This window comes from Acanthaster planci, linkage group LG03, assembly GCF_054643075.1.
Source record: "Acanthaster planci isolate LZ-2023a linkage group LG03, COTS_SCS, whole genome shotgun sequence".
NCBI lineage: Eukaryota > Metazoa > Echinodermata > Asteroidea > Valvatida > Acanthasteridae > Acanthaster > Acanthaster planci.
This window is the reverse complement of record NC_141779.1, coordinates 18,215,544-18,243,485: the sequence shown is the minus strand read 5'-3', so window position 1 is coordinate 18,243,485 and position 27,942 is coordinate 18,215,544. Positions and strand designations below refer to the sequence as shown.

Sequence of the window (27,942 nt, the reverse complement as noted above, 5' to 3'; positions counted from 1 at the left end):
AATAGCGCCCTCTCGTAGGCTTTACCAACAACAACAAAAATACGTCTGGCTTCTGCAATCATGGGTATATGGATATGGGTGCACTGCGCTCATTCAAGCTCCATTGAAAATAGTGTAACATCAACCAAGTTTGGAGCCCCATGGCAGGCAACTGAAGTCCCTGAGGCCTCTCAAACAAAAATCAATGTGTTGTTTGGTCCTTCAGATTTCATTTAATTTTCAATTTTTAGTAGGTTAACCGATGAATTTTTTAATTATCCGCCCAAAACAAACTACTCACCCCCCAAAAAGTGAATTTTGCCAAGCCCTCCCAGCGGCCATTTTTCAAGTGACATTCTTCACCTTCCTCGGGCTCTTCTGACTAATTTTCAATCCCATTTTTGTCTGCTTTGCCCCCAGATGGGTGCTCCTGAATCTACAGAGATGATCCCGGGCCATACTGACACAATTCCACCATTTCTTGGCCCAAACAGACCCCTCTTTTTGAAACAATCTCTGGGGGGTACTTTTTGTGTGCCTCCGCCTGGCGGAGAATTTTCCTTGAATTGGGACACTGCACCCATATCATTTTTAAAATGGCTGGATGCAGGCATGTGGATTATCACAAACTTGGTTAACCCACCTAAAACATGAAAAGAAATAGAATGATTGGCCGCCTGAACGGACAAAAATTCAATTTTTGTTTACACTGTTTTCATTGGGACTTGAATAAAGCGTGGAGGTAGAATGAATAAAGGCACTGAGCCCTTTACGCGACGCGCGTACCGCCACACCTTGAACGCCTTGCGATATGTAGAAGTGCACACACATAAGTTCATTATGTGTAGAGTAAAAAAAAATCATCCACGCGCACTTCTGCCAGCTCTGGTGCATAATCCACTATTTTAGTTCCAGTAACTGAGACGATTGAGACACCCATGTCGCAAAATCCAACGGGCACAACGCCTTGAAACAAGAGGCTCACTGTTAAGTTGATAGGCCGCCCTCAACTTTAGCCCTGCGTTCACCGTTTATGTACCGGTAGGTCAAAGGTTGCTGGTTATGTACGAGGAAAGGTGTTTGTAGGCCTGTAGTTGATGTCGAACATTTGCCTGATAGTTACGCCAAATTTACTGGTACAGTACATCGTAATGGTGCTGGGTCTAGGTGTACTTCGTACATAAAACTGATGTGAGCCTTGAGCGTGTTGAGTTTGAGGTCGGAGTATTGAGAATTTGAGAATCGTGTGTTCTAACTTCTATTGACCTGTTACCCGTGGCCGTGCCCAAGTTGAAGCCAATTTGATTCAGCCATATGGGGAGAAAAGTCACACTTGCAACATGCACACTGAATCAGTGGGCAATGGACTTCGAAGGCAATTGCAAACGGATTCTGAAAAGTAAGTTTAACCTTTTCCAAGTTTGATTTAAAACGAAAGCCATCCCAATAGTACTGTACAGCAAACGTAGCCTCCGTAGGGTAAGATCATATAGGCCATGTACTAAGGCCTACCCCTGTACTAGCCTGCCCTAAGTAGGCTTAGCCAATGGACATCACTTTTTTCCCCATGGGCCTTGCTGTGGTTTATTTAAGCCATCAGAAAGTGATAAAATGCCCTGAAATGTCCAATTTAGCAGTGAAAATACATGTACATGTACAAACTGCACATGTACATGTAATTACATGTAGGCCTACAATGTACATGTACATGTACTTGGAAAAACTAATTTCATGCTAATAATTTTTCAGGCCTGGCTCATGGAGTTTGTGCAGAGCAGGTACATCACTACGTGTTGTCAGAGTAACTTGGACTCTACAAATTGCCTTTGCTATTAATTTCGAATCTGGATCATCTCCTATGTGGGACAACTCATACCCAGGTCGACTCGTGCCCCAGTCAACTCGTACCCCAGTCAACTTGTGCCTGAGTCAATTCCTATCCGAGTCAATTCGTATCCGAGTCAATTCGTACCCTTGCATGTATTATTGTCATCTGTGGATAATCCTACCAATAGCTGCTTTGCTTGCAAAGACTAAATTTTTTAATTAATTTTAATTTATTAATTTCGTTATACAATCCTCTCCTTCACTTTAAAAAAATCCCCGTAAGTTGGGCCACCGCGCGAACCAAATCTTGTCGCGCGCCCGGAGCGCTAGCTCTGCATTAGCGTGGCCCGCCTGGTTTTCAGTTTTCCTTCCGGAGTTGCCTTTGATCGAGCTCAAGTCTTACCCTGATCAGTATCCAATCCAAATTTTTGTACGGCGCCATTTATGACATCATTGGCCTAATATGAAATGTAAGGGTGTGGCTGCCGGAGATTGGCAAACATAATGCTAAGTTTGAATATGCATAAGCACAATTGGATGTAGTGAGAATTTAGAATTGAATTTAGTTGTGCAGCGAAAATGCCGTACCGGTATGTTGCGTGTTCTCGGTTGATTATTAGTGAAATCTCACCACATGGTTTTTACAACCATCGTGTGATGCAGCGCCATCATAAGTTTATAGCACAAGTGCCGAGCATTAGAGCGGCACCCATTCGGCACTGGTTCGGCACAACTCGATATCCATTTTTCGTTATGTTTGCTTTTATATCACGTTTTCTTGCATGCATTCAGTGTGCTACCAATATTATTAAACCGAACAACCGAACCGACCAGTTTGGTTCGGTTAGAAAGTGCAATTAATGTTCGACAATTTTGGTTTGGTTTGGTGGTTCGGCTGCAGCGCTATGCTAATGTACGGAGTACGAGTTGTCCTGGGTACGAGTGGTCCCAGGTACAAGTTGACCTGATTCCTTAATGCCCTGTAGATGACATCATGACACTCAATCCCGGCAGACCCTTCACAAAAAGCATGCGGTATTTACACGCGCATGCCAACAACTGTTTCCTGAGGGGTGCAACCCCTTGTGTACAACTCAATGTGGTCAACGCTACTGAACATTGAATCGATCAGGAAACAGTTGACATATTTCAAAGTTGGTTCAAGAAGAAGAAGAAGGAATTGATTGTGACATCACCTTGCAAGGATGTCTGTTTTGTGACAGAGCATACTATCTAAAACTTTTGAGTATCTTCCGTTTTTTTAGAACGACACAGTCACAAAAGCAATATCCTTGCTACCGTAAATCTTTACTTTGCCACCTTCACCATGAAAAGCGTGAAAGATCAAAAAAGGAATTTACAGACTATCCAGGGGTCATTCCATGAGGTTGGGGCACAATTTGGGACAGTGTCCTTGTTACATTGGTAACTTTTACTACCTGTCATGACCTGTAGAGTAGGTCATTTACTCTGTAAAAATAACACACACACCTCTGTATTCAGCCTTGCAAAATGTATATCAGTGTCAGTTTGAAATCGGCATGCAGGGAAATAGCTGTTCATTTTTACGGAACCCATGTAACAATTGACACCGTCACAAATTATGCCCCGCCCTCATTATGGAATGACCCAGAGAGAAGCTGGATATTGGAAGGAGCTCATTCACTTCACTTTGGCCACTCTGCGAAAAGAAGTGTGGACATGACACAACATGCTGTTGTTCACATTGAACATGCGCATACTAGCACAAAACGTGATGTTAGTGATAGACAAGGACTGATGTTCACTACCACCATGCACCTCTCGCCATCGTCTGCCTTGGCCAGTGCTTTTGTTTGTGCTGAATTCATGCATCCAGTGCAGGTGGTTCATAACAATGCAGTATTCCACCGAGAGGTTGCCGTTTTTCAAGTTTACTGTCAACATAATGGATAGTTGAGGTTTCTTGAGTTTCAAAGCATGGAAGCAGTTTTCAGCCACCTCATAAAAATACCATCTTGATTAACCGTAACTGCCCAAGGGTTGCTGGACCTAACTTTCCCCATTTGTGCACAGAGGCTGTTGGACATAGTTTTTCTGAGATATGCCAAACCCAATGCAAAAGCCATCTGTCTGAGCCTACCAGACCTACATGTATCCCAACAGAATTAAACACTTATTCTGTGTGGTTCGGGAAGCTTAGGGTTAAATAAATTTGACATTCTTCTAGAAATACACTTACAAATGTTCTTCTTGACAATCAAATATTAGGTGTAATTTCCCTGCGCTTAGCCAGCAAATACGCTGCACTGTGAAAAATGGCCTCTCCATGTCCATCTCTTGTTGGTACATTATATTATGAATTGCCTGTGTTACATGTAAATGATGTACTGTACATGTATGAACTAGGCTTATTGAGAAGAAAAGTTTTTTTTTAATGCAATGTGCGTTATACATTCACATGTACAAATTGTACATGTAGAACCAGTGCTGTTTATTTAAAAAGGTTTTATGTAAACAGGCATGGCAGCAGGCTGGGAGACCTCAAGAGGCTGCATGCTAGTGGCAGCGGACATGCGGACATCTTGTTTGCTACTTCGGAGCATGCTCACACAATTCTGAGCATGTGAACTTACACGTATTTCTAAGCATAGTACAGAGGACAGTCGGAAAGGTCTGGTACCTCTGCTTCCAACAGCATCTCAAAAGTATCCCGAGTCGTAGACAAGCAGCCCGTACATGTAAATGCTCATTTCCTTCTGACGTCAGCTTGTAGTGGCTTGTGCGTATGTGCATGAGAAAAAGGAAGTCAGAGTAATCTGCTGAGGCTGTTCACTCAACCACAAGATTCTTTATTTTTAGTTTGGGATTCTGTCCCCTCACTTTTTAGACAACTTCTTGTAGTACCGTTCGTTGCTCAGTTGGAGGTAGTTCCAATCATACAGTGCGTAAGGATTTGGTTTTAAATGTGATGGATGAAACTTATTTCCATTTTGTAAATCAGAACAATTATATTTGTGTTCTGTGAACATGGTGAATGGATAAATATTTGATTTTTTTTACTTGATTTCAAGTGCAGGAAGGTCTACCTTCTTCCATAACATACCGTACATGTACATGGAAGCTTTTGTGTTAAGCCACTTTTTTCCTCTCTTTTATAAATTTGTACATACACTGTAACTGACTGTTACTGGAAAACTCTTTAGTTTCAGCAAATGAAAGAGCTGCTTGAGATTTAAAATCAAATTTATTTAGAAGCAGGCTAATTCTGCAGGTACTGTCTCTGTCATACATTCTGGGGATTGGATGTGGGGGGAAGAGATATGCAGCCGATATGAAAATTAAATTTGATTTCAAAAATCTGGTTGTGAAATCAAGACAATTTTACATGTATAATGTAAGTAATTTTGGAACACACATGTCCAGCCTTGAAAGGGTACATGTACATGACAGGTACATGTATGTAAGTGTATGGTTTAATATGTGTGAGTGTAATATTCTTTCCTTTCTGCTAATTTGTATCAAAACCTCTGTTTTTAAAATCACAGGCATAGAAATTGCCAAGTCCTTGGGTGCAAAATACCGCCTGGGCCCGGAACTAGAAATATGGTGAGTCCTGTGGTTTGCTAAATCTAGGTGTGCTGCAGTGTAAGGTGCCTCTACTGATAACACAATTAGAGAATATCCTTTGTGTTGGGACAGGATATGTTCATCTTCTCTCATCTTAGAAATGCATATATCCTGTCGAGCCTTTTAATCCTTGCTCTGTTATGTAAATCTTCCGCGTCACTTCAGTGTTCAGTTTTCTTCATCGCTGTGGATGCTTTGCTGTCAGACACCATGTGCATGTACGTCATGTATGTTTTGCAGTGGAAGTCGGCAACACATTTATGGTACATCCCTAACTTTTTTGGACCGGGGTGCTGGTGAACAAAATAGCATCCCCAACTCTGACCATGTTTAGCCACAAACATAATCAAACTCATCAATGTCAGAAACCCACCGAAAAACCCTAGATATTTATGATTTTACAACCTCAGAAAAATGTGTTGGCGCAGGGATGAATTGGAGTCTTTGTCAATGAGTTGTGACATACTCCAAAGCCCGTACCTGCCAATGTACCACCTCCACATACATTTTTATGTGGGGAGGTATATATTGGCAGGTGCACAGGTACATAGTACATGTATCTCACTCATTTACAGGTGCATCATGAGAGCAAAGGTTAAACTACTCCTTTGAGTGTGAGTTGTGCTGTCCTGTGCGTTGACAGTGCCAGACTTTTGAAAGTGTACATGTGCACACCCTGGCTGTACTCCAATACCTTTTAGAATTTTCTGAAACACTAATCCAGATGTGAGTTGCGTCGAGTAGTCTTATGATGTACAGTGTATACGTACACAGCAAATGCATGTACATAGATGAATTTCCCCTTATGTCAACTGAATCATACAGAACTTAGGTGAAAAATTCCAGCCCTTTTATTACAGACAATGAAGTCAGAAACTGAATTTGTATGGAATTGTAAAATGATGGCCAACGATACCAGTTGAGTTGACCTAAAGATAGATGTGTTTACATGTACATGGTGGCGCACAGCCATGCAGGAAAGGGTATTGCTCACAGGTTTTGCGCGTGAATGGACACTTGACAATGTCATTGTCATTGAATTGACACAAAAACTGCCCTCCGCGATGCACTCTACAAGCACACAATCTCATGAACTGTAGTTGTGGGGACATACACTTGACATTTCACCTATTTTGTGGGGACCAAAAACGTTGTGGGGACTCAGAAATGTCCCCACAACTCGGTTCAAATTTCCCTAACAAAAGAACTTGTCCCTTGAATGCGGTAAATGCCCACCTACTTGTGTGTGTAAATGTACTTGCATTCTGGATATTCACATGTACATGTTTGCTACGACACCTGACCAGGAAGCTCCTTAATTTATCGTCAAAAATCAAAGATTCTGAGCTTCTACTGTACATACGTGTATGTAGTTCTACAACCCATAGTTTTGGTACATTCATTACATACATGTACACACATGGACTTGAAGGTAAGAGACTTCAAAACCTGTTTAACATACAGGACCCATACATTGTACCAGTATAGTACTAGTACATTGTAGCTGCAAGCATGGCAAGAGGCTTACGGTTTGGAATGTCAAGTACATGAACACACATGTACATGTACTTTAAAGCCAGGTATTACACTGTGTTTTGGAGGACAAGTAGGATTCAGCTGACTTACATGTAGCTGTACATTGTACTTGTATCCAACACTGAGCCCATGGAGCACAACGGCAAGAAAAGGTGACAGCTACTGCGATATACATGGACGTGTACCCCCCGGGTTTGAGTGGAAACAAACTGAAGTCAACTTTGCAAAGTATTTTAGGTACCAAAGGTGATCTCTTCTGTTCTCCTGAGTTTGTCCTCGGTGATCCATTTAAATTTTCCAGCCCCTCCTAAATATTTGTTTCATTTTTTTGTAGGGGGGATCTAGATACTGTTAGTTCTGTCAATTCTTGCTAAATGTTCTGGTCAGAGGACCTATGGTATGTACAAGAACTTGCACATTTGTGGTACACCAAAGATATTAAATCACAGAAGAAACGCAGTCTGGCAAAACTCAGGTTTTATCCATTTTAAATCTGTGTGTTGTGTGTCTGAAATGTGTTATTTAAGTGTCAATGCACAAAGAGATCTTCAGTGAAATTCCAAACATTGTCAATGTTCTCTCAACCATGTGTATCTTTAGCTCATGTTACATATGCTTTGATGCTGTGACGTCTAAATTTAACATGGGATGTAGAAAATCATTTCCCGCACGAATTTGTTGCTTTCTCCTACAGTGGCTATGGTTGCAACGACCATTTCTACGAATCTGATACCTGCTTACATTCCTTCCAAGTTCTGGCTGAGCTCCTCAAGTCAAAGGTCACACAGGACATCATATGTGATGTTGGAATGTGAGTACACATTTTGTTAGCTATACATATAAACTACATATACATGTACGTTACATGTAATGTTGCCTTTGAATTCTCGTGTAAGAAAGGAATAAAGACCGTTGTTAAGGACCAAACTTGGCATTTGTATTGATTGTAATTTAGATTTTTTTGGTTGCCTGAGGGTGCTGTTCTAAGGCAGAGGGTGCTCTTTTTTGGAATTTGGGTGTGGTCAGTTTTGTACATGTACACCATACCATTCATGCCTACATGTACATTAAGACAAGCAGTCTTGGAGATTTATGTGTGACATTGATAGTTAACTGACATCCATAGAAGCTCAGCAAAGTTGAACCATGCCATGGGACGTCATGTCACATCATACTACCATACATGGTACTGTACCTGCTTTAAGAGCACCTGATTTGTGACACACATTGACAATTCACAAATAAAGACCACTTCTAGCATGAGTAGCAAACTGAGCTTTTTTGTATGGACAATCACTGTAACAGTTGGAGGTTACAGTTGTGCTTCTCAAAAGACAAACACAAGTAGAGAGAACTGTGCAATTGGGGGTGGGCTTTTTTGGTGGAAGGGTATTACCAGCAGTGAATGTCATAAACGGACAGCACATTGGCAAGTTGGACATCATCTGGCTGTTTGCCTCTGATGAAGGGAGTGCAGTAATTGTTTTCATGTTTTTTTTGTTCTCAATTTTAGGCCTGTTCTTCACAAAGGTGTCCGCTATAACACCAGGGTGATCTTTCTAAACAGGTAATGAAGTTAGTCAGCGTGTACTTCAGGTATCACCGATAAAATGTACAACATGTGCCCAATTGCCTTTCTGGTCATTTATTTGAGCTTTTGCTTCCCCCTTTTTGTTTTTTTCAGGAAAGTGTTGTTGATCAAGCCCAAGTCAGATATGGCTAACTATGGGAATTACCGGGAACTGCGATGGTTTAAAGGTTGGGCCAAGGAACGAACAGTGGAGGAGTACTTCCTCCCAAGGATGATCACACGAATAACTAATCAGGTCGGGCATTGAATGAAATCTTATCCATCCACATAACACCAAGTGTGACACTACACATATGTTTACATTTATGTGTACATGCACCCTAACTGCAACCGGGACTTGATTTTGAAGCATCAAGTCCACCTCGTCATATTTGATGTGATGGACTGTGTGCGTAACCATGCTCTGAATGGTTTAACCCTCAAAGAGCGGGAAAGGGAGAATCTAACCCCCCGCCCCTCTGACATGTACTCAGATATCATTACAATGCATTTTATACAAGGCATCATACAAGGCATCAATCCGGTTTGTTTTTTTTTGTTTTTTCATGTCAACCCCGAAAAACTCTTTTCCAGTAATGTCTTTCAATAATTTTGACACAGATTTTGTGAAACTCTTAAATTGCTTGCAAGTCTGGATTTTAAGTTTTGTGGCGTAAAGTTTTAAAGGGGTTAGCAAAATGTGCCTGCAAAATGACTTAGATTCCATGTATGGCATCAAACACTGTGTTCGCATTTTGAATTTGTAAATGTTCACGAATTTCTGTTTCTTTTCTTTTTTTGCAGACAACAGTTCCCATTGGAGATGGAGTCATTTCCACTCAAGACACATGCATTGGGACTGAGATCTGTGAAGGTCTCTGGACAGCTAACAGGTTAGTGACAAAGGACATGTACATATCTGTGGACACATGAGCCCAGACTTTATCATTTTTATCATTTCAAACGACAGTACCTGAATGTGGTCAAGCATTGGTCACCCATTGTTGTTTTGGATGTAATCTTTGGCCAGCCTCATGGTCATGTATGGCAATGGCGCTCCCATGGAGTGCTTTGTCAGGTGTACAACCTGTCAGTGAGGACTCCAAATAGAGAGGTTTGGAGGTCGCTCATTTGTGTATTAAAATATTAGTTTGGCTTTCACTGCAAGTTTTGGATTCTCTGCTGTCTTCACTGTAGTAATATTCAGTCAGGAAAATGTGAGACTTTGTCCTAACAGGAATTTTGAAGTGACTTGTGCAAAGATGTAATTGAGCAAACGTTAACAAGGACCTTGACCGGTATTCTGACCGTATTCCAATTGCATTGATTGTTCTTGCTCTCTCGTGTAGCCCACACATCGGGATGTACTTGGACGGTGTGGAGATCATCACTAATAGTAGTGGTAGTCATCATGAGCTGCGGAAATGTCACACAGTCATCGACTTGGTCAAAGCAGCCACTTACAAGGTACCTTGGTGGGTTACTTGTTAAGTCAGTTTGATGAGGTCTCCCAAGAAGTCAAATAATTTGCACTCTGGCCCGATTTCTGGCGGTGGAATTTACAGATTTACAGATGTGCTCATTTTGGTTGTCTGCATGCATGCAAAGCTTCACAAAGATTTGTAACAGGACAGCCCAGATTTCTGACTGGAGAAAGTCGGAAAAAAGAGAAACCCACATTTTTAGCCTGAAGTGAGAAATATTTCTAAACTATTAACCACTTCCTACCGGGGCAGTTATCAATGTTGATAGTGCTGAGCTGGGATATTTATCTTTTTTTTTTTCTGTTTTCAAAACTCTTTAAAAATTTCTATCTTCAGTTACTGGAGACTTACAAACACATGAAGGACTGCCTGGTGGCCCCTCTAGCCTGACAGATGAAATCTATTGATGCCTGATTATTTCAGCCAGGCCTGCAGCCTTGTAAAAAGAGCCCAGATTGTGCGGTGTTGTATAACTTTCTTTTGTTCACAAACCTGGCTCAGTGCGCTGCTGACCTCTTTTCAATTGGGACCAGATTAGCATGCAGTGGTGCTGTGTGGCTCATTGCTGCGGTGGTGGAGTGCTTTTATCCCCGGTGGTAATCGGCTCGCTCTAAATGCACCATACCGTGGTATACTGTTTCAAAAAAAGGCTAGATCATCACCACTTTTGAGAGTGAAAAAAAATCGGTAATGCCCAGTAGCCTGGTCTTTTGTTCAGAGTACGGTCTTTTGTTACAAGGCCTTGTTCCCTTTGTCCAAGTTCGGGGAGACCCTGGCCACGCATATAAAGCATACGTGTCCAGATCCGGATTCCCTGGCAGGAAGTGGTTAACCATATGCTGCTGGGGAACCTGGCTTCAGGTACCTTGGGTTTAGACACAAAGCTGGGCTGCCCGAAATTGGACAAAAGAGCTGGGCCTTGTAACAAAAGACTGCACTCAGAACAAACGACCGAGCTGCTGGGAATTGCCAATATTTTTTCAGTTGTCAATAACAGAGGAAATCCGTCATTGTTTTGAAAGATTATACCACTGTTGTGGCATTCAGCGTGAACGAACTGCCACCAGGGACAAAAGCGCTCCACTGATGAGCGATACTATACCGCTGCATGCTAATCTCTTTTTACCAGACAGCAGGCCTGGCTGAAATATTTGGGCATCAGTAGATGTCTGTCAGATTAGAGTAGCCACCAGACAGTCATTCGTGTGGGTGTCAATGTCCAGTGAATTAAGGTATGATTTTTTAAAGAATTTTGAAACGGAAAATCTTGAAATTCCCCTGGTTTACATCATGCAACTTAAAATTAAACCCGGCAGCAAGTGGTTAAGATCATTTTCTTTGTAAATTTATTGTTGCTGTGAGGTTTTAGTGCTTTTATGAAGAGCAAGAACCCCAAACACAGCATCTCATTGATTTCTTGACTGCCAGTTTTGACCATCAGAGGGCGCTATAAGCATGAAAGTGTGACACACAAGTTGTTGGGTTGATTTTCAGTGCGGAGGTATCTACATGTATTCCAACCTGCGGGGTTGCGACGGAGAGAGGGTGTACTACCAGGGGGGATCTCTCATCGGAATGAACGGCAACATCGTCACCCGTGGAGACGATTTCTCTCTCACAGATGTGGTAGGTGGATTGGAGACCTAGGTCACTCTGATTACCCGGTCACAGCTGAAAACAAGTTTGTGAGAAATGGGTAAAGCGGCTTGTAAGCGGCTTCAGTAAGTGCATGTGTTATTGCCAGCCAGAGCCATAGCCGGGACCCACTTTCATGATGCTGGTTACTGATCAGATAAAAACCTTTATCTATTGGTGTGCTAGTGTTGGTGCTCCTGTGCAGGTGTGGCATGCATAGTGTGGACCTCTGTGCAAAAGAAGTCCACATAATGTAGGGTATTATGGCGTTGTGTGGACTCGCACACATCCCTACAATGGTTTCCCCTCTCTGAAAAACAGTTTCAGAGGCATTTTGGGGTCAAGGTTATCGGTGGCAAGAAGGAAGAGGAACAGTCCAGGAAATCATCATCAAAAATCCAGCTCGAAGGAGTTATCCTAGTTGGAGAAAAAGGAGCACTTTCCTCAAGTTTCCTTAACCACAGGAGAACAAAGGCATGTCCACACTTTGTATGTGAAACTGGTTATGTGTATCACTAGAGTGTGCTTCACAGCATACACGTAGGTGCACCAATGCTTGCGATCATTTGCCATTTATCTTAACCAAATTTCCCCCTGAATCTAGCACACGTTTTGTTTGCTGAGTCTTTGTAGGATGTTCAGAGGCTCTGTGTCCTGATAATTCTATGGAGCTCAGCAGTGCCATTAACGTTGGCCTAGGTCTCGGTTCTCGGGCCTGAAATTGCAGGCCGTGTTTGAAATGGGCATCGTTGTCTGTGGCTAAGGCTATTCTGAAATGGCCAAAACTGAAGCTGTATATAGCCACGAATGACCCAATTATGACCCATTTTTGTCTGATCCGATCTGGGTTCTATATGCTGTCAGTATTAAAGGCCAATTCTCTAGATAGGGATCAACTGATGATCAGATCTGACATAAGGTCAGGCCGATGTTCGGCAACATCGGCAAAACATCAGATCGGCAAAACTTGACCTTCCTTGCCGATATGAGTACTGGGAACAAACTCTGCACTCAGTTTTGGTAACATATATCTCATAGATTTATTTCAGGATGAATAAAAACTGTGTTTTTTCCATTTGGTGTGATAAATGAGCATTTGTACCATGGTTAAACTCATGTCAAGTATCCCCAAAAATTATATCTGGGCAACCCGTGCTGCAACAACTCAACACACAGTCAGTGTACATGTTTACCATTTCCGTTGACCGCCATGAAAAGAGCCAGGGAAGTACACCGCGTATGGCACCACAAGGTGCTGTGTGACCAGTCTGAAGGTAGCCGGTGGTTTAGCCTTTACTCGGTCGTGCGTGGCTACCTGGACACACAACGTGCACCTCTGCCGTTGGCACGAGAAAGACTTAAGTTGAACATGGTGCACTGGTGCCATGCGCACCTTGACTAAAGGCTAGCCGTGATTCAGCCGGAAGTGTCATGTGTCTATTTTGCATATATGCACTGCGTGTGTTGGATTTGAATACAACAGAGCACTGTTGGTATCGTGCCAGCGGCAATGTGATGTACACAAATCTTTCAACTCAGTGACTGTAAAGGCAAAAACCTAATCTTGTTACCTGTAATGTGTAAACTGACATTTTAAATTTTAAGGAGGTACACTTGTTTTGTGTTGTTATGAGCAGGCGTACATGTACATTCTGCTAAGGTTGCGTTTTCAGTTATTGTCGGTAAAAACATCGGATCGGATTGGACATCGGCCGATGTTCTGATCAGTAGTTAAAACATTCATCAGCTGATCTGTGTTTCCAGATGTGTCCAGTCTGTAATACTACTTGCACATCCTGTGGCAGTAGAAGTCATGAATGACTACACAGGGTACTAGTCTATGGCCAGCAAAACTACTTTGTTGAAAGATCATTTTTCCATGAGACGCAGGTTGCCCACCTGTGGAATTTTGCCGTAGCTACTTCTGGTTGAAGTAAATTTGCAGTTGATCAGTTGACAGGTCTCAAGCTCAGTGTTTGGACAAGAGAACTTTTTTAATTTACCTAGCAGTGATCCACCATCATAGACAGTATCTGTTTTTCCCTGGTTTCCAGAGTAAAAGTTGTGAGTTGCCAATTGTTCATGGCTCAGTATCTGAAAGTAATAAATCTTTATTTCCTCATTTTTTGTCAGGACCACTTTTGTGTTTTTAGGATTGCTTTGTCCTGTCCATGCAATTCATAATTAACTGACTCTTGTTGTCTTTTTGTGTCAGGATGTTGACGTAGCCACCTTGGATCTTGAAGACGTCCGTGCCTACAAAGCGCAGATCAGCAGCAACAATTTGTATTCTGTATGTATCCATTCAGAATCAAATCTATGTTATTAGTGTTGGATAATTATCCTAACCCGCCAGAGACTTTTGTCTTGGAAACCAAGAGAAGATACAAAAATTCAGCCCTTTCCTAGGCCAAATGGCCGAGGTGGCTAAGTGTGCCGACCTATACAGGATCTGATATTGGCATTGTGTAATACAACTACATGTTACGTTACTAGGTCTAATCCTAGGCAGTGTTTCTTGCATACTGTCGGCTGTCCTGTGCAACAAGATTCTACTGTTTTACACTCACCGCAGTTTGCTGCAAGTACAGGGTCATTGAACAGCATGGTATAGAAATGAATATGCAAAACATTCTGGTCTGTAATTGTCATATGACAATCAATCCTACTGAAACCATGGAGGCACTCTCATGTGTTGACAGCCTGTAGAGGATATTGTAGTCCAACTACTAGTGCTTGTTGATACAATCAAATGATGGATATTCAAATCCAGCTCTTGTTCCATTTGACTCTCTTCACATAGTTTGTCAAGAATTTGCTGTTACCTTTACACCTATTTTGACCCGATGTGGAACATCTAGGAAATGAGCGTGCCATGTGGAAAGATGGTATTGTAAATATGTCCAGGAGAACTCACCATTGAGTGATATGTGGTAGATTGTTCTGTGTGGAAAAGTGCTGAGTTGAGCCAATGGAGTCTGATTGATTCAGTGTGATCCATACCTTTCATTTCAATTCTTTAGGGATTATGCTTTAGTGCCCAGAAGATATTGTGAGATTTATATTTGGTAGGCTGGTGTTGAAATATGGATAGGCACCGAAGGCACTTGATTCCAGCCATAGCACATGTACTATGTGCTAATCCATCCAATTTCTTACCGTTAGTCTGCAGAGAGCACTTACAACCTGTGTCTCTACCTTTTATTTTGCAGGCGGGTGTCCTGAAGTCCTTCCCTCGCATCAAGGTGGAGTTTGCCCTGTCCGGTGATGTGGAGTCTTCCCACCGCGTCAATCCACCCATCTCCTGCACCCTGCCCACCCCAGAGGAAGAAATAGCCCAGGCCCCTGCCTGTTGGCTGTGGGACTACCTGCGACGGAGTGGTCAGGTAACAGACTACAGTAGGGGGGAAGACATACTTGCAGTGTTGCAATCAAGTCCTTTCCCCTAGTCCAAATGGGGAAACTATACAACTATATCTCCTCAAATAAAGTCAGTAGAGATGGAATCAAGCTTGGAAAAAGTTGACAGTGTGTCTTAAGCAATAGTGCTTTTAAATTACGAGATTGAATCTAGGAGTTTGTAGATACAGATTTACTCGAAATGTCCATGGATTACCATTGCTCAAAGTTCTTTTGTCATTCTTGTTTTATGTAGTCAGCGAATGTAGAAGTCTGGGAACTTCTTGTTTTCCCTTTCATACTGAGTGGTTAACTTTAATGTCAGATGGTTAATTTTAATGTCAGATGGTTAACTTTAATGTCCGATGGTGAACTTTAATGTCAGATAGTTAACATTGCATGCAATGAAATGGACACTTGCATGAGACAGCATAACCCCACCAGTGTTGGTAATCTTACACAGTCAATACCCTGTATTCTGTTTTCTAGCTGGAACTCACCCAAATCTGTCAAATCCACCTGTTATTGGGAGGAATTTATGGGACGAGAAAGTGCCAATCAAGCTTCTATGCTCACAGCTTGACAATGCTGCTTGAAAGTTTAAGCACAAAGGTTGCACCATTGAATTCCTGCACAGTGATTGACTTTGAAGGATACAGAAAAGTCTTAGCAAGATGATTGAAGGATTCCGTTGGAATATGTGAAGACTGTCTTTTTCATGGGCTTGTCTCTCTGATAATTTTCGTTAGCTTTATGGGTGCCATTGGTATTCTTTGCAGGCTGGTTTCTTCTTGCCTCTCAGTGGTGGCATAGACAGCTCAGCGACAGCATGCATCGTTGCTTCCATGTGTCGACTAGTGTGCGCTGCAGTCAATGACGGAGGTATGACTGCATCTCTCATCAGCACTGTTTCATTTCCTGCAATTTTAGTCGTGAAAGGATTTGGTTGAATTTTCTAAAATTTAGTGCAAAATACTGTTGTTGTCAACTTGTAGAAAAATCCATTGGTACATCCATGTTGCTTACATGTTTATGGTTACATTATTGCCGGACAGTCCCAATTGTCCCCTTTAAAGGTGAAAGGTGTTGTGGTAACTACTTGTACGTAGCAATTTTTCTATGGCAGTCATTCCAAACGAAATCCAGCACAATTTTTTTTTCACAATTGAAGGGGGCCATTTGGAGTGACCAGCGACAGTGCTGCCAGGTTCATCTATTGTCGATGGAGCCAGACGTGATCACCATATGCATAGGAGGGCTAACGGCTCTGGTTGTTCTTTCGAAAATTCCCTAACGTTCAGTTATACAGGCATGATATTACCTCAGTCTAAGTCGTCTGATTTTTGTGCTCCGTAAAATAATTCTGGTTGCTCCAACTGTCCCGATTGCATGGTATTTTTCCACTATATTGAGCCTACACCTGTTGTGCCGCCCTGGACCCCATCTGGGGCCTTTGGACCCCCACCCTTGTAATCTTTCTGTGACAGTGGTAACTATTTAATTAACCTGCGCCTTCACTGGTTCTAGCATTGTGTACGTGCTTGAACTAGCTATCTGGTGGTTTGAGCATTTGTGGTTGAGACAACCACGACCCTCGGTGAGTAGTTTGGTTATGGCAGATGAGGGTAAACTTAGATTGAACTTTAACAACACCCCTCGGCAGTGTGTTGGGAATAACAGTTTGCCTTTGGCTTCTCTTTGTTCTATTTCAGATGAGCAGGTACTGGAGGACGTCCGACGTATCACAGCTGATCCCTCTTACGAGCCCAGCAACCCTCAAGAGCTAGCCAGTAGGATCTTCTTCACCTGCTACCTGGGTACAGTCAACTCCTCGGTGGATACCTACACCCGGGCCAAGAACCTGGCTGCAGAAATCGGATGGTAAGACTGCCTGTAGAGAATGGCGCATGTGACTGAATTTTATCTCCACTTTTTCCTCAAGCGTGTGCTTAATTTGGTGAGTGTGAAAGATAAGATGTAGCAGTTATTAATCAGAAATCTTGCAGGCGTTGACAATTTTCCCTGTGATGCTCGGGATAAGAAAAATGTCTGTTTCTTTTGTTTTTCAAGTCAAAGGGACAATTTTTAGGTATAAATGTAGTTCTTCCAACATATTTTGTGGAAATTTTCAAATGTGCTCCTGATTTGCAAAATGTAGTGTAATATATACATACATGTAGGTTCAAATACCTTGCTTTGAGTGCCACTTGTTTGAATTGAACGGTTTGTGTACTTAGTTTTACTGTGGCATCCATATTTCACCACAGTAAGTGAGTTACACTTGTAAACCAAGAGCAATAGTTCATGCGCTTTGGAAGCAGCGTGAGGGCAGTATCAGGTGTGGGCATGCCTTAAGGTGTTGACTGTCCGTGTATAATACTGCCTACATGTGCATTGAATTTAGGTAGTGTTTACCCTGCTGGTGCTAAGGCAAGACAATATGAACATAATGAATATTTATGAATGCATGAGGTGCAGATTCCATTCCTCGAGGTGAAGCCGATTGGAATGCAACATTCATCATACCTCTGTCTTGGATACTGTGCATTTATTGGCCCATAATGATCACATATCACATGACAGGGCAATATACCCACATATCACACTCACCGTGAGATATCTCTTTCTGCTGACAGTGTGAGCACGCGCACGAGACAGAAGAGTTTCGGGAAGTTCGCAAGCGGACATTTCCGCTCCTTTAGTCAGTTTTGCGTGGTACCCATGATATGTTTTGTGCATAAGCTACCAGGGAATTCGATCAATGATCACACTCGTATAACAGACTCGTTCCCATTCCCGCAGTGTATAAGGTAATGCGGGGACCGCTAACCAGACTACATGTACTCACTGGTACCCGCACTAGTTTCACATTAAAGTTCACTCAATTGAAGGAAGTGAGGGAACAGTGCATTTCCAGATGATATCGTTTACATCTGTTTATAAGTTAATTGTACAGTATGACAGTAGGCCTATCATCTTCTGAAATTCAGAGCTTGTTTCTTTGGATAAATTCCTTAAGGCAGAGTATGACAAAACAATTGTTGGCCGCCGTGATGTGGGATATGATGTTTTGAACACCCGAGGGATGCATAGCACCCCAAGGCGAAGCTGAATCCGCTATGCGTCCCTCAGGTGTTCAAAACTTCATATCCCACACCACAGTGGTCAACAATTGTTAATTATTCTTTATTCATTATTTGTTTTATACAGTGCTTGTAAAGTTGCTACTTTACACAATCAGAACAGCAAGTGAAATTTTGTCTGTCTATGTGAAGAGCTGCACGCACTTATGATGTAGCATTCATTGTGTATGAAAAGATAAGATCCATGAATTTTAATACATAGTTCAGTGGTAAATTTGCCCTGGTATATTTAACAGTCGTACTATTGAGTGCACTAGGGGATTTATTTAGGTGTTGGAAAAAGAAGATATCTGGGAGATTTGTTGTTGAACATTTTTCCAATTTGGAACTCGGATATCTCTGCAGCAACCACACAGGCATCACCATTGACTCAGCCGTCAACTCCACCGTCAACGTCTTCAGCAAGGTCAGCGGCAAGGCGCCACGGTTCCGGGCGGAGGGGGGCAGCGCCAGGGAGAACCTTGCCCTGCAGAACGTGCAGGCCCGCACCCGCATGGTGCTGTCCTACGTCTTTGCCCAGCTCAGCCTGTGGTCGCAGGACAAACCGGGGGGTCTGCTGGTGCTGGGAACAGCCAACGTGGATGAAAGGTTGGTTTACCCGTAGAACTGTGGGGCTTGGTGGGGCTCCTCATTCTAACTTTCTGAGCCTTACAGCTAGTTTGGTCCTGTTCTGCAGACCATTTCATGGCACTGCATGTAACTTAACCCCTTCGCTCCGGGAGACGGCAAGAGCCCCGGCTTTGTGTGAGGATTAGTGCATACCACACATACAGACTATTCACCATGCAGCTGCTGGTTCAATGGGGCCTGCTGATGGACAAAGCCCTCCATTCAGGGCATACCACAGCCCAGCAGTCACGGTCAAAAGAATCCCAGCGCAAAGGGGTTAAGGATTTATGCAAAGCATTTGTTCCTGTAAGTTTGTGCTTATTTCACCTATGGAACAGACGCGCATGCCATGTAGATGGCTCATAATATTGATGCACCAACACGGCAAAGAAATATTTCTTGCACTGTCACAAAAATACGCTAAGATAATAACACTAAAAAGTCATTTGTAGTGTCAGTGTACAATAACTTGAGACGTGATCAGAAAGTTTTTTGGGGGGCCGTAAAGTACATGTAATATGATACTTTCTTATGTCCTCTGTGATTTTCAACATGGCAGAGTATCAAGTCCTGTAACTTTATAAGATGAAAAGTGTGGACTTTGAGTTTGAGTTGCAGTAAGAGGTTGTTTTTATCACCCATCCTTCCTTTCATTTTTCTTGTGTTTCCATAATCTTCAGTCTGCGTGGCTATCTCACCAAGTACGATTGTTCCAGTGCCGACGTCAACCCCATTGGTGGCATCAGCAAGTCCGATCTGCGCATGTTCATCAAGTACGCCATGGAGAAGTTCAATCTGCCATCCCTTAGAGGGTAAATTTTCAACTCCAGTGTGTATTTCATTTATGGTCAAGAAAGCTATACTCGACTTTAGACATGACTTGAAATAGTGCAGTTGTCAATGGCGTCTCTTTGTGGAAGACTTGGCCCACTTTATAAATGTAGAATGGTTATTTCTTTTTCTTGGCAAGGATCATGGATGCACCACCGACAGCTGAGTTGGAACCTCTGAAGGAAGGACAGGTGTCACAGACAGATGAGGCAAGTCCCCCCCCCCCGTTACCTTCAGACAAAATGAGTGGCAAATCAGTGGAGCCACATTTGAGTTAAAGATCTTGAAAATGAATCTTGTACCCTGTGAATCAAGAGGGGCCCTGAATGTTTTACACCCACTAAGTGTCCATTTTAGTCAGGACGCCAAAATTAAGCGACACATCAAAACGAGCTCAGTTTGCCCTTGCTATTAACCACTTTGGGCCGGGGGCATCTATAAATGTTGATTCTGCTGGGCCAGATTATTTTTCATTTTTTTCTGTTTCCAAAATTCTTTAAAAATTCATATCTTCATTTACTGAACACCTACACCCACACAAATGACTGTCTGGTGGCTACTGTAATCTGACAGACAACATCTATTGACACCGGAATATTTCAGCCAGGCCCTGCAGCCTTGTAAAAAGAGCCCAGTTTGTGCGGTGTTATGTAACTTTATTTTGTTCACGAACCTGGCTCAGTGCACTGCTGACTTCTTTTCAATAGGGGCCAGATTAGCACTTTTGTCTCCGGTTGTAATCCGCTCGCTATAAATGCCCCAAACCCTGGTATATGGTTTCAAAACAAGGCTGGATTATCACCACTTTTTAAGTGTGAAAAAATGTTGCTAATGCTCTGCAGCGTGGTCTTTTGTTCGGAGTACGGTCTTTTATTATAGGGCCCTGTTTTCTTTGTTCAAGTTCGGAGACCCCGGCCGCGCATACAAAGCATACGTCTCCGATTCCGGATTCCCCGGCAGGAGGTGGTTAAATGTTGCTCCATTGTGCTGTTCGTCAGACTTTTCAAGTTTTCTTAAGGCCAGCCAGAGAGTTCCCATTGTGAATGAGGGGAAAATCATTCTCCTTCCTGCTGCAGGAGGACATGGGCATGACCTATGCGGAGTTATCCACATACGGTCGACTCAGGAAGATAGCCATGTGTGGCCCCTACAGCATGTTCTGTAAGCTGGTCCACGAATGGAAGGAGACCTGCACTCCATCACAGGTGAATGCTTGCTCCCTCCTCCCCCCAACCGTAACCCAATGCTAACCCCTCCCCTTCCCCTGAGTAAAAACAGGCCGAGACGTGATTCATATTCAGTGTTATTGTGGGCTAAGCCTGATGATTTGAGCACGTCGTCACATGGACTCTCAATCTTGCACTCTGTCAGGAATTTGAGTTTTCTTCGTTCTTGAGTACAGTGTGACAGTGAGTATTATTTGTACTTTCTTAGTTGTATTAATTTTTTGGGCGGCTTTTCTGGATGGAACTAATATTAGTACTGTTCACATTCTGTAGATCAAACAGGATTACATTGTTTATGACCTGTACAATATACAGTTCAATCTGCACAATGTTTGATAATGTGGTTACAATGTTACGTGAAGAAATGTTGAATGGCTTCACGTGTAACAGGACACCAAAAGGTCCCCAAGGTGGAGGACATGCATGCAAGTGTAGTGCAACTGTTGTAATAATGTCTCTTCAGATTAGTTTATGGTCCGAGTACGATTTCTTTTGGTGTTACTACACAGACCTTTCTTTCGAGTAACTGCATATAACGAATCATGCTCTGGAACCTCTTTGCCAGGTGGCTGAGAAGGTGAAGCATTTCTTCCGCTGCTACTCCATCAATCGGCACAAGATGACCACGCTGACGCCGGCCTACCACGCCGAGAGCTATGCCACCGACGACAACCGCTTTGACCTGAGGCAGTTCCTGTACAACACCAAGTGGTCCTGGCAGTTCAAGTGCATTGACGAGGAGGTAGGTGGAGCTTGGCGGGGCATGGGGGGTTGAAAGTGCAAAGGGAGGGGTGTTAAATGCAAGGTGGCTTTCCTTGTATGTCGATTGTCTCATTTTGTCCCGTCTCCAAAATCTTTCTGAATGTTTCTAGTTGCGCTGCTGGGGTCTGGCCAGAAAGCAAATTTAAATTCAAACAGGTAGAAACAAACACTAAATATTTCATGGGCTTAACCATAGGAGAAATTGACATTTCATTTTCAATTTAAAAGCATTTTTATCTCAGCATTGTCGACTCTTAAACATTTGACTGGTGTTTTGTTTCTAACACAACTTTATATTGTGCCTTCGAATGTACATGTAGCTGTTATTTTTTTGGTTCAACCTAAATGATTTGAACCAGATGATCCATGGTTAACGTTTAATTTGGAGCATTTGGTGTTTTCATAGTCATCAAACTCAAATTAGTCATGTAGAGAGAAAGAGTGTCAAATTGAGAATTTTCAGGTACAAAATAAAACTGGTTGATGAAGTTGATTTGCCTTTACTTGCAGGTTGAGAGGTTGAACGAGGAGAGGTCGAAGGAGACAAAGACAGAGAGGCAGAAAATGTCTCTGGATGTATCTGATAGATCAAACTCGGAAAACTCCCACCATGCTTCAACCTCCTCCAACACGACCCCACACAAGGTCATCCAAGGTCACGGGGTCAAGGTGAGTAAGGACAGCTTTGTTGAATCAGTCTCCTGCATCCCCATAGTGCCCACAGTCACTGTTACAACGGCGACAGGTGAAGCCGGTTCCCTGTCTGACGATTCATTGGGTGATGAAGCAACCCCAGAGGCAGTAACCGGCTCTCCAACCTCTGCGGACGACACAGGAGCTCCGAGAATGCGGAAACGTGGCCACGCTGGCAAATCAACGGCAGAATCGCACCTGGATGATTCTCCTAAGAAGAGGCGAACAGAGGTTGGTAACGGCAACAACAATAATGGCAACAGCATCAACCATGGCAGTAAGGATCAGACCCCATGGAAACGCATGGGAACCTGGCTGAAACGTAGAATGTCAAACGAAAACAATGCTATTACAAGTGACACAAACACCACAAAAACTAAAAAGTAGACACCGGCAAATTGTTTTGCCGTGAGAAGTATTTCGTGCCCACAAAGAGGACAAAACCAGTTAGTAATTGAAATAGTAAACATTTCAAAGCTGGGGCCAATTTCATAGAGCCGCTTAAGCACAAAAAAACCTTGCTTAGAAAACAAAGGTTACCAGCTCAAAATCTCAGTGATTGTCATGCTAACCAAAAGACAAGTGAATACCATTCCAAAATAATATACATCACATGCAGTTTGGGCTGGTAACCTTATTTATCAAGCAAGGTTTCTTTCATGCGTAAGCAAATTTTGTGCTTCAGCAGCTCTATAAAATTGGCCTCTGTTCTTTATCATCCCAAAGTTTTATGCTGCCGAAGTGTGTGGGGGATTTTACATGTATATATAGGACAGAACAGAGTTTGCAGTGTATGAGAAAGGGAATTTTTGTATTCAGTTTGGGGTAATTTTCCTTCTATGGGTATGCATCCTGTGGTCTCTCTGAGCACTGTTACAATGACAGTTTCTGTGTACAAGTTGTCAAATTTATCTTTAGGTCCCAATCCTTTGTTGTTTATTGCTTTCATTCCTGATGATACAAGGTTCCTCTTATCACAATAATGCTAAGAATGTAGGTTGAAAGCCAGGGTATGTATGCCACTACCGGTAACAGTATGCTACCGAGTATATCCCTAGTTGCCGGTCAAATCAATAATGGAATGAAAAGTGTTCATAGTTCAAGCTCCATGCTAGCGTTCCTTCATGTCAAGAAACACTTGTAGTGACAGTTTGCTGTCATGTACATCAATTACTTCTTCCTCTGCATGCATAGCTTGTGAACCAAGCATACAGCTGGTAGAAAAGATTTTTACCTTTTTTTGAACAAAAAAGGGAGTAGCATTAAACTGCATGTTGAATGTGACTGCATGCGGTGCATGATGTATTCAGAGAAATAACGTACATTAGGACATTTTAAGTATATTTTTTGATCAGTTTAAAAGAAACATTGACCAGAGAGGGCAAGACATGCCGTGAGGTTGGTTTGTACTCAAGAGTGAAAGCAGCTTTGTAATCCCGTGTCTAACATACCCACGTGGGTCCACCTAGCAGATTTCAGAGTAACTGATTTGTGATTTGCTTTCCAGTTGCATGAAGTATGAACTAGCCTTCATACAACAGCAACGCCGACGCCAGACGTCAATAGCCCTGTAATGGCACGTTGGCTCAGATAAAATGGGGTCATTCTAAGTCATGACTTATAGGTACCACCAGCTCAGTATTAAATTGTTCAATGTAATTGGATTATAGGGAAGCATTAACGAAACACACTTCAGAAATAATCCCCAGTGTTCACAGATGTACGAGAAAGCTATTATGAATGTACATGTATGTAAGTTCACGAGATAGCTTCCACATTGAATAAATCATCACATACAAAATTTTTATATGATGATTTCACATACATTTACTTTAAAAACTGAGGTGTTTTATTTTATGAATCTGGTGGTAGATCACCATAAAGAAATTGACAATGCGAAATACTAATTTTATTTTGAAAGTTGAACACGCTTTTAATTGTACCAGATGCATGATATTTATTGTACAAAAAGCATCACAAAAATACAGATTTGTGTACAGAATGGCGCTCTTCTTTGTTCGCAGGTGTGACGGTTCTGTTTAACTAAATGGGGTATCGCCTGCCGTTGGAGTATTGTGTGCAAAGAACTCCAATTGAAAAAGGGCCCGACATTTTAATCTTAGCAGAGTCCTTCTCAACACAGGAAATGCATGAAACTTGTCAGGTTCACTGCAAACTGAAAAACACAAGAGTTTGTCACACAAATTGATGATGTATCAATTACAAATCCTAATATCTGAAGGTGTATGCTGTCGTAAATTCCTGGTCCAAATTTGAAAATGTTACTGTGGGTTTCATTAAGTAAAACAGATTTGTACCAGAACCACTTCTAATTTGTCCGAAGAGTGTAGTGTTACCATCTCTCATTTAAAAACTGAAGGACCTCTCATCTGAGAGACTGGCTCTTATTTCTTTTTCATGTAAGACAAAAGTCTTGAAAACTGCACAACTACGTATTCATGAAATTGGGAGATGTTAAATGTATGGAAATTGGAAATCTACTTGCTTTGTATCAGGAATTTCTACAGATATTCCTATTTTCTGCAATGCCCTGACGTGTGATTATTGACCCATTTCTCCAAAATATGGTGAAAAATAAAAAGCCATCAAGTTAGAGATACATCATTCTATAATATCATCTATAAAAATGGTAAATGCACACCAAACTGCCTGTGCAAACCTGATTAAAGGTAACATGATCATTGATTACTCCTGCAATTTAGGTTGTGACTGATAATATGTAAATACATAAACCTATACCTGCTTCATAAAACTTGAGCAGTTGCCCTTCTGTGCACAGGAGTCAGGTTGGCGTGGTGGTTCTTTCCTCGCCTTCCACCTCTGCGGCCCAGGTTCGAATCCCGGCCCAGTCCACATGTGGATTGGGTTTTCAGTTCTAACCTGATTCCGTGGGTTTTCCTTCCACCTCTAAAACTGTAACTGCTTCTCACTGTCTCCTCTCTACAGGTTTCTTCAGGCTTGCGAGCTACAGTGCCTAGGGCACGTTTGAGGAATCCTTGGTGTCATTACCAGAAATCTATAATAATGATAATTTTTCAGACTCATTGATGGTAGTGTATTGTGTACTTTACTGTACTTTGTTGACCTGTGAAGCAGAGTAGGGAACTGCCGGGAAAGTACTGCATAATATGCTACAATACATGTGCAGTATATCGTGTAAACACTCTACACAAATCATTAACCAATGCTCTCATGAGGACACCCCCCACCCAATATTCATGACAATGAACAGTGTAAAGCACACACGCTCCACAAGACCTACATTTCACCCAATGCGGAATACATGTAAACCTCCGAGAATCGATACATGTACATTGTACACTGCTATACGTCTTGGTATAAATCCCGATAGTTTCCACTGCACTTTCAGAAAGCGCCAGTGTTAGCAAAGTAATGTGGAAAGACGACACCTAATGGGGTTTACATAGCGCATGTGGTTACAGGCCCTCATATGAACAGTTTCAAATGTACCTAAAATTATTAATTTTCACTGATCAAACTACAAACTCTTTTATAATCATGTAACTTAATGCTTGAAGGCATTTCACAGTTTATGTACATGAAAACCATCCTGATTTTACAGCCAAATATTTTGGGCACAGAGACTTTGATACATTGTGACCTACGGATGGGAATCACTGACACGACTCGTCTGGCGTGTCTTGATGGCAAGATGAAGGCTGGGGCAACGCTGGATTTTGTCAGATGCTGGTAAATACAAATTGTAAATCTTTCCGGCAATCAGTATACAGGATGCTGAATACTGACAACAAATTGTTTCTGTAGAGTGAAGCATTGAACTGGGATAGGATCAGAGACCCCCATAAACAACTATCAAATTACATATAAGGCATTGTTGGTCTCGTCTGGCTTCTTTGTCTGGCTGCAGGGTGAATATCCCCCACACAAACACACACAACATGAATTAATTCAAGGACAGATGGGGAGAGGCAACCACAGGGGATTGCTGTATCTATCCGCTGCGACATCTCAGAGGTGAGAATCTTGAAGTTACATGCAACAGCTTGCGCACATTAAGTCTCCTTTAAGTAACATCCAACACAACCGTCTGTGATCTGCCGTGACCCTTGCCACTTTCTGCTCGACTGGACTGCTGAACAGGAAAAGGAACCTTATTTTTAGGTGCACTGTGCCCAATTTTGTCACTAGACAGAGGGGACTGGTATTTCCATGGCATAACCAACATTTTTAGCTCACTGGAGATTTCCTTTTAAAAAAATTTTTCTTCACAAACGTGAGATGATACGATCCTATGTATAAAGCACAGTTACCAGCAGATTTCCACTCGTGTTCCTATCCCATGGTCCCTTTTTGTCACTGGCCCTATCTCCAACTGACCGAATCCCCCCTCCCCCCAATAAAGTAATTAATGTCACCAAACATTTTAGGCAACCAACACTAGATTAAACCAAACAAGCATTTTCGTATTACTTCCACGTCCAATGATATGCATACCACATGTATATAAATGCCTGGAATCTACAGTAAATAAAAAAAGTACAGTGCCAGTAAAGCAGATGACCACTTGTACACACTGTATTCATCAAAACCATCAACAACAAAAAGGGAACTAGATTATGTACACTACATGCTGCCACTGTTTGGCTTCTGTCAAAGGCTCTCCGAGCTACGTCATCAACTTTAAATTTATGCGTTGATTTAAAAAAAAAAAAAAAAGGTACTCCAATGTCCAGTCCCCTCTCTTCTTCATACGGCGATCTTCTCCCCTGATCTTAGCATTCAGTGGCCGTGCCGCACACCCTTTCTTCCCTTCGGGGCCCGCATGCCTGGCCGTTGCCACGCGCCTTCTTCTTGATCTTTCTCATCCTTGTCTGGGTGCCATCTCCTCCGCAGGTAACGCTGCAGGGTGTCCAATCTCCCCAGTCGGTCATCATGCAGTCGCGGGCTGGGAAAAAACAAAGATAAACAAAACATGAAGAATTGGGCTCTGATTAAGGGGAAATCCTGTTTTTCCCCCATCCTTTCCTCGAACATACACAACATGCTCTTCGATAATGATAACAATGAACATCCGGAAGGCACGCACATCCATCTGATAATAGTCTCTCGCAGAGCTACAAAAAGTAACCCCAAAAGAATTAGATCCCCCCCCCAAAAAAAATTATGCAAGTATGGTTTATATTCTGGTCTCATAAGAGAGATAATACAAGTATGTTTTGAGACACTTTTCGATGGAAGTTTCTGACCGAAAAAACTGTCAACTCCTCCTCCTAGCATACATGTACATGTGTAATTTGAACATGGGTGAAAATGATGGAAGAAAAAATGAAAGACTTGTGATCCCGAAGCATTTTGAAGGTTTAACTTTGTCCCTCCCAGATCTTTCAACATCCACCAGAATTTGGAGAATTTTGTAGGATCATGGAAGGTATCTACCTCACATGGGGCTTATTGACCCCCTTGCAAGTTAGAGACCATGGAGAGTTCTGAAGGTTTCCAAGAAAAAAAATTTCTGGAGGATTCAGAAACACCCCCAGCAAATATGTCACAGGAGCTCAGGGTAAACGTTTAATTAATTAATGATCAAGTCATTCTGAATTCTAATTATTTGTTGAAACATACTGCACTTTTTTTTT

General features: G+C 42.2%; 2 protein-coding genes across 3 annotated transcripts in view; one reads left to right on the top strand and one right to left on the bottom strand.

The window, feature by feature from the left end:
- Positions 1-617: 617 nt before the first annotated feature.
- LOC110973020 (glutamine-dependent NAD(+) synthetase-like) lies at positions 618-24,305 on the top strand. Of its 2 annotated transcripts, none has more exons than XM_087134241.1 (18): positions 618-1,020; positions 5,334-5,394; positions 7,646-7,762; positions 8,465-8,518; positions 8,636-8,777; positions 9,326-9,414; positions 9,871-9,988; positions 11,500-11,631; positions 13,856-13,933; positions 14,853-15,026; positions 15,819-15,921; positions 16,752-16,920; positions 18,528-18,770; positions 19,472-19,603; positions 19,762-19,831; positions 20,699-20,827; positions 21,414-21,590; positions 22,121-24,305. In XM_087134241.1, coding segments are annotated over exons 3-18 (2,382 nt in total). In that variant the 5' UTR covers positions 618-1,020; positions 5,334-5,394; positions 7,646-7,760; the 3' UTR covers positions 22,691-24,305. The 2 variants fall into 2 exon arrangements, with proteins under 2 accessions (XP_086990367.1, XP_022079074.2); XM_022223382.2 differs by lacking the exon at positions 618-1,020 and adding an exon at positions 1,030-1,378.
- LOC110991181 (spondin-1-like) overlaps positions 24,211-27,942 on the bottom strand; it is a 37,140-nt gene continuing 33,408 nt past the window's right edge. The window contains exon 12 of the mRNA XM_022256416.2: positions 24,211-27,251. Within this exon, the coding sequence (XP_022112108.2) occupies positions 27,079-27,251 (173 nt within the window). The 3' untranslated portion in view covers positions 24,211-27,078. The remainder of the gene's footprint in view (positions 27,252-27,942) is intronic.

Bases quoted from the DNA above. Each gene is read 5' to 3' on its own strand.
- LOC110973020 (XM_022223382.2), top strand. From the start codon at position 1,294: ATGGGGAGAAAAGTCACACTTGCAACATGCACACTGAATCAGTGGGCA. The intron at 11,632-13,855 runs GTAGGTGGATTG...TTTTTGTGTCAG, and splicing joins ATTTCTCTCTCACAGATGTG to GATGTTGACGTAGCCACCTT. The intron at 20,828-21,413 runs GTGAATGCTTGC...CCTCTTTGCCAG, and splicing joins AGACCTGCACTCCATCACAG to GTGGCTGAGAAGGTGAAGCA.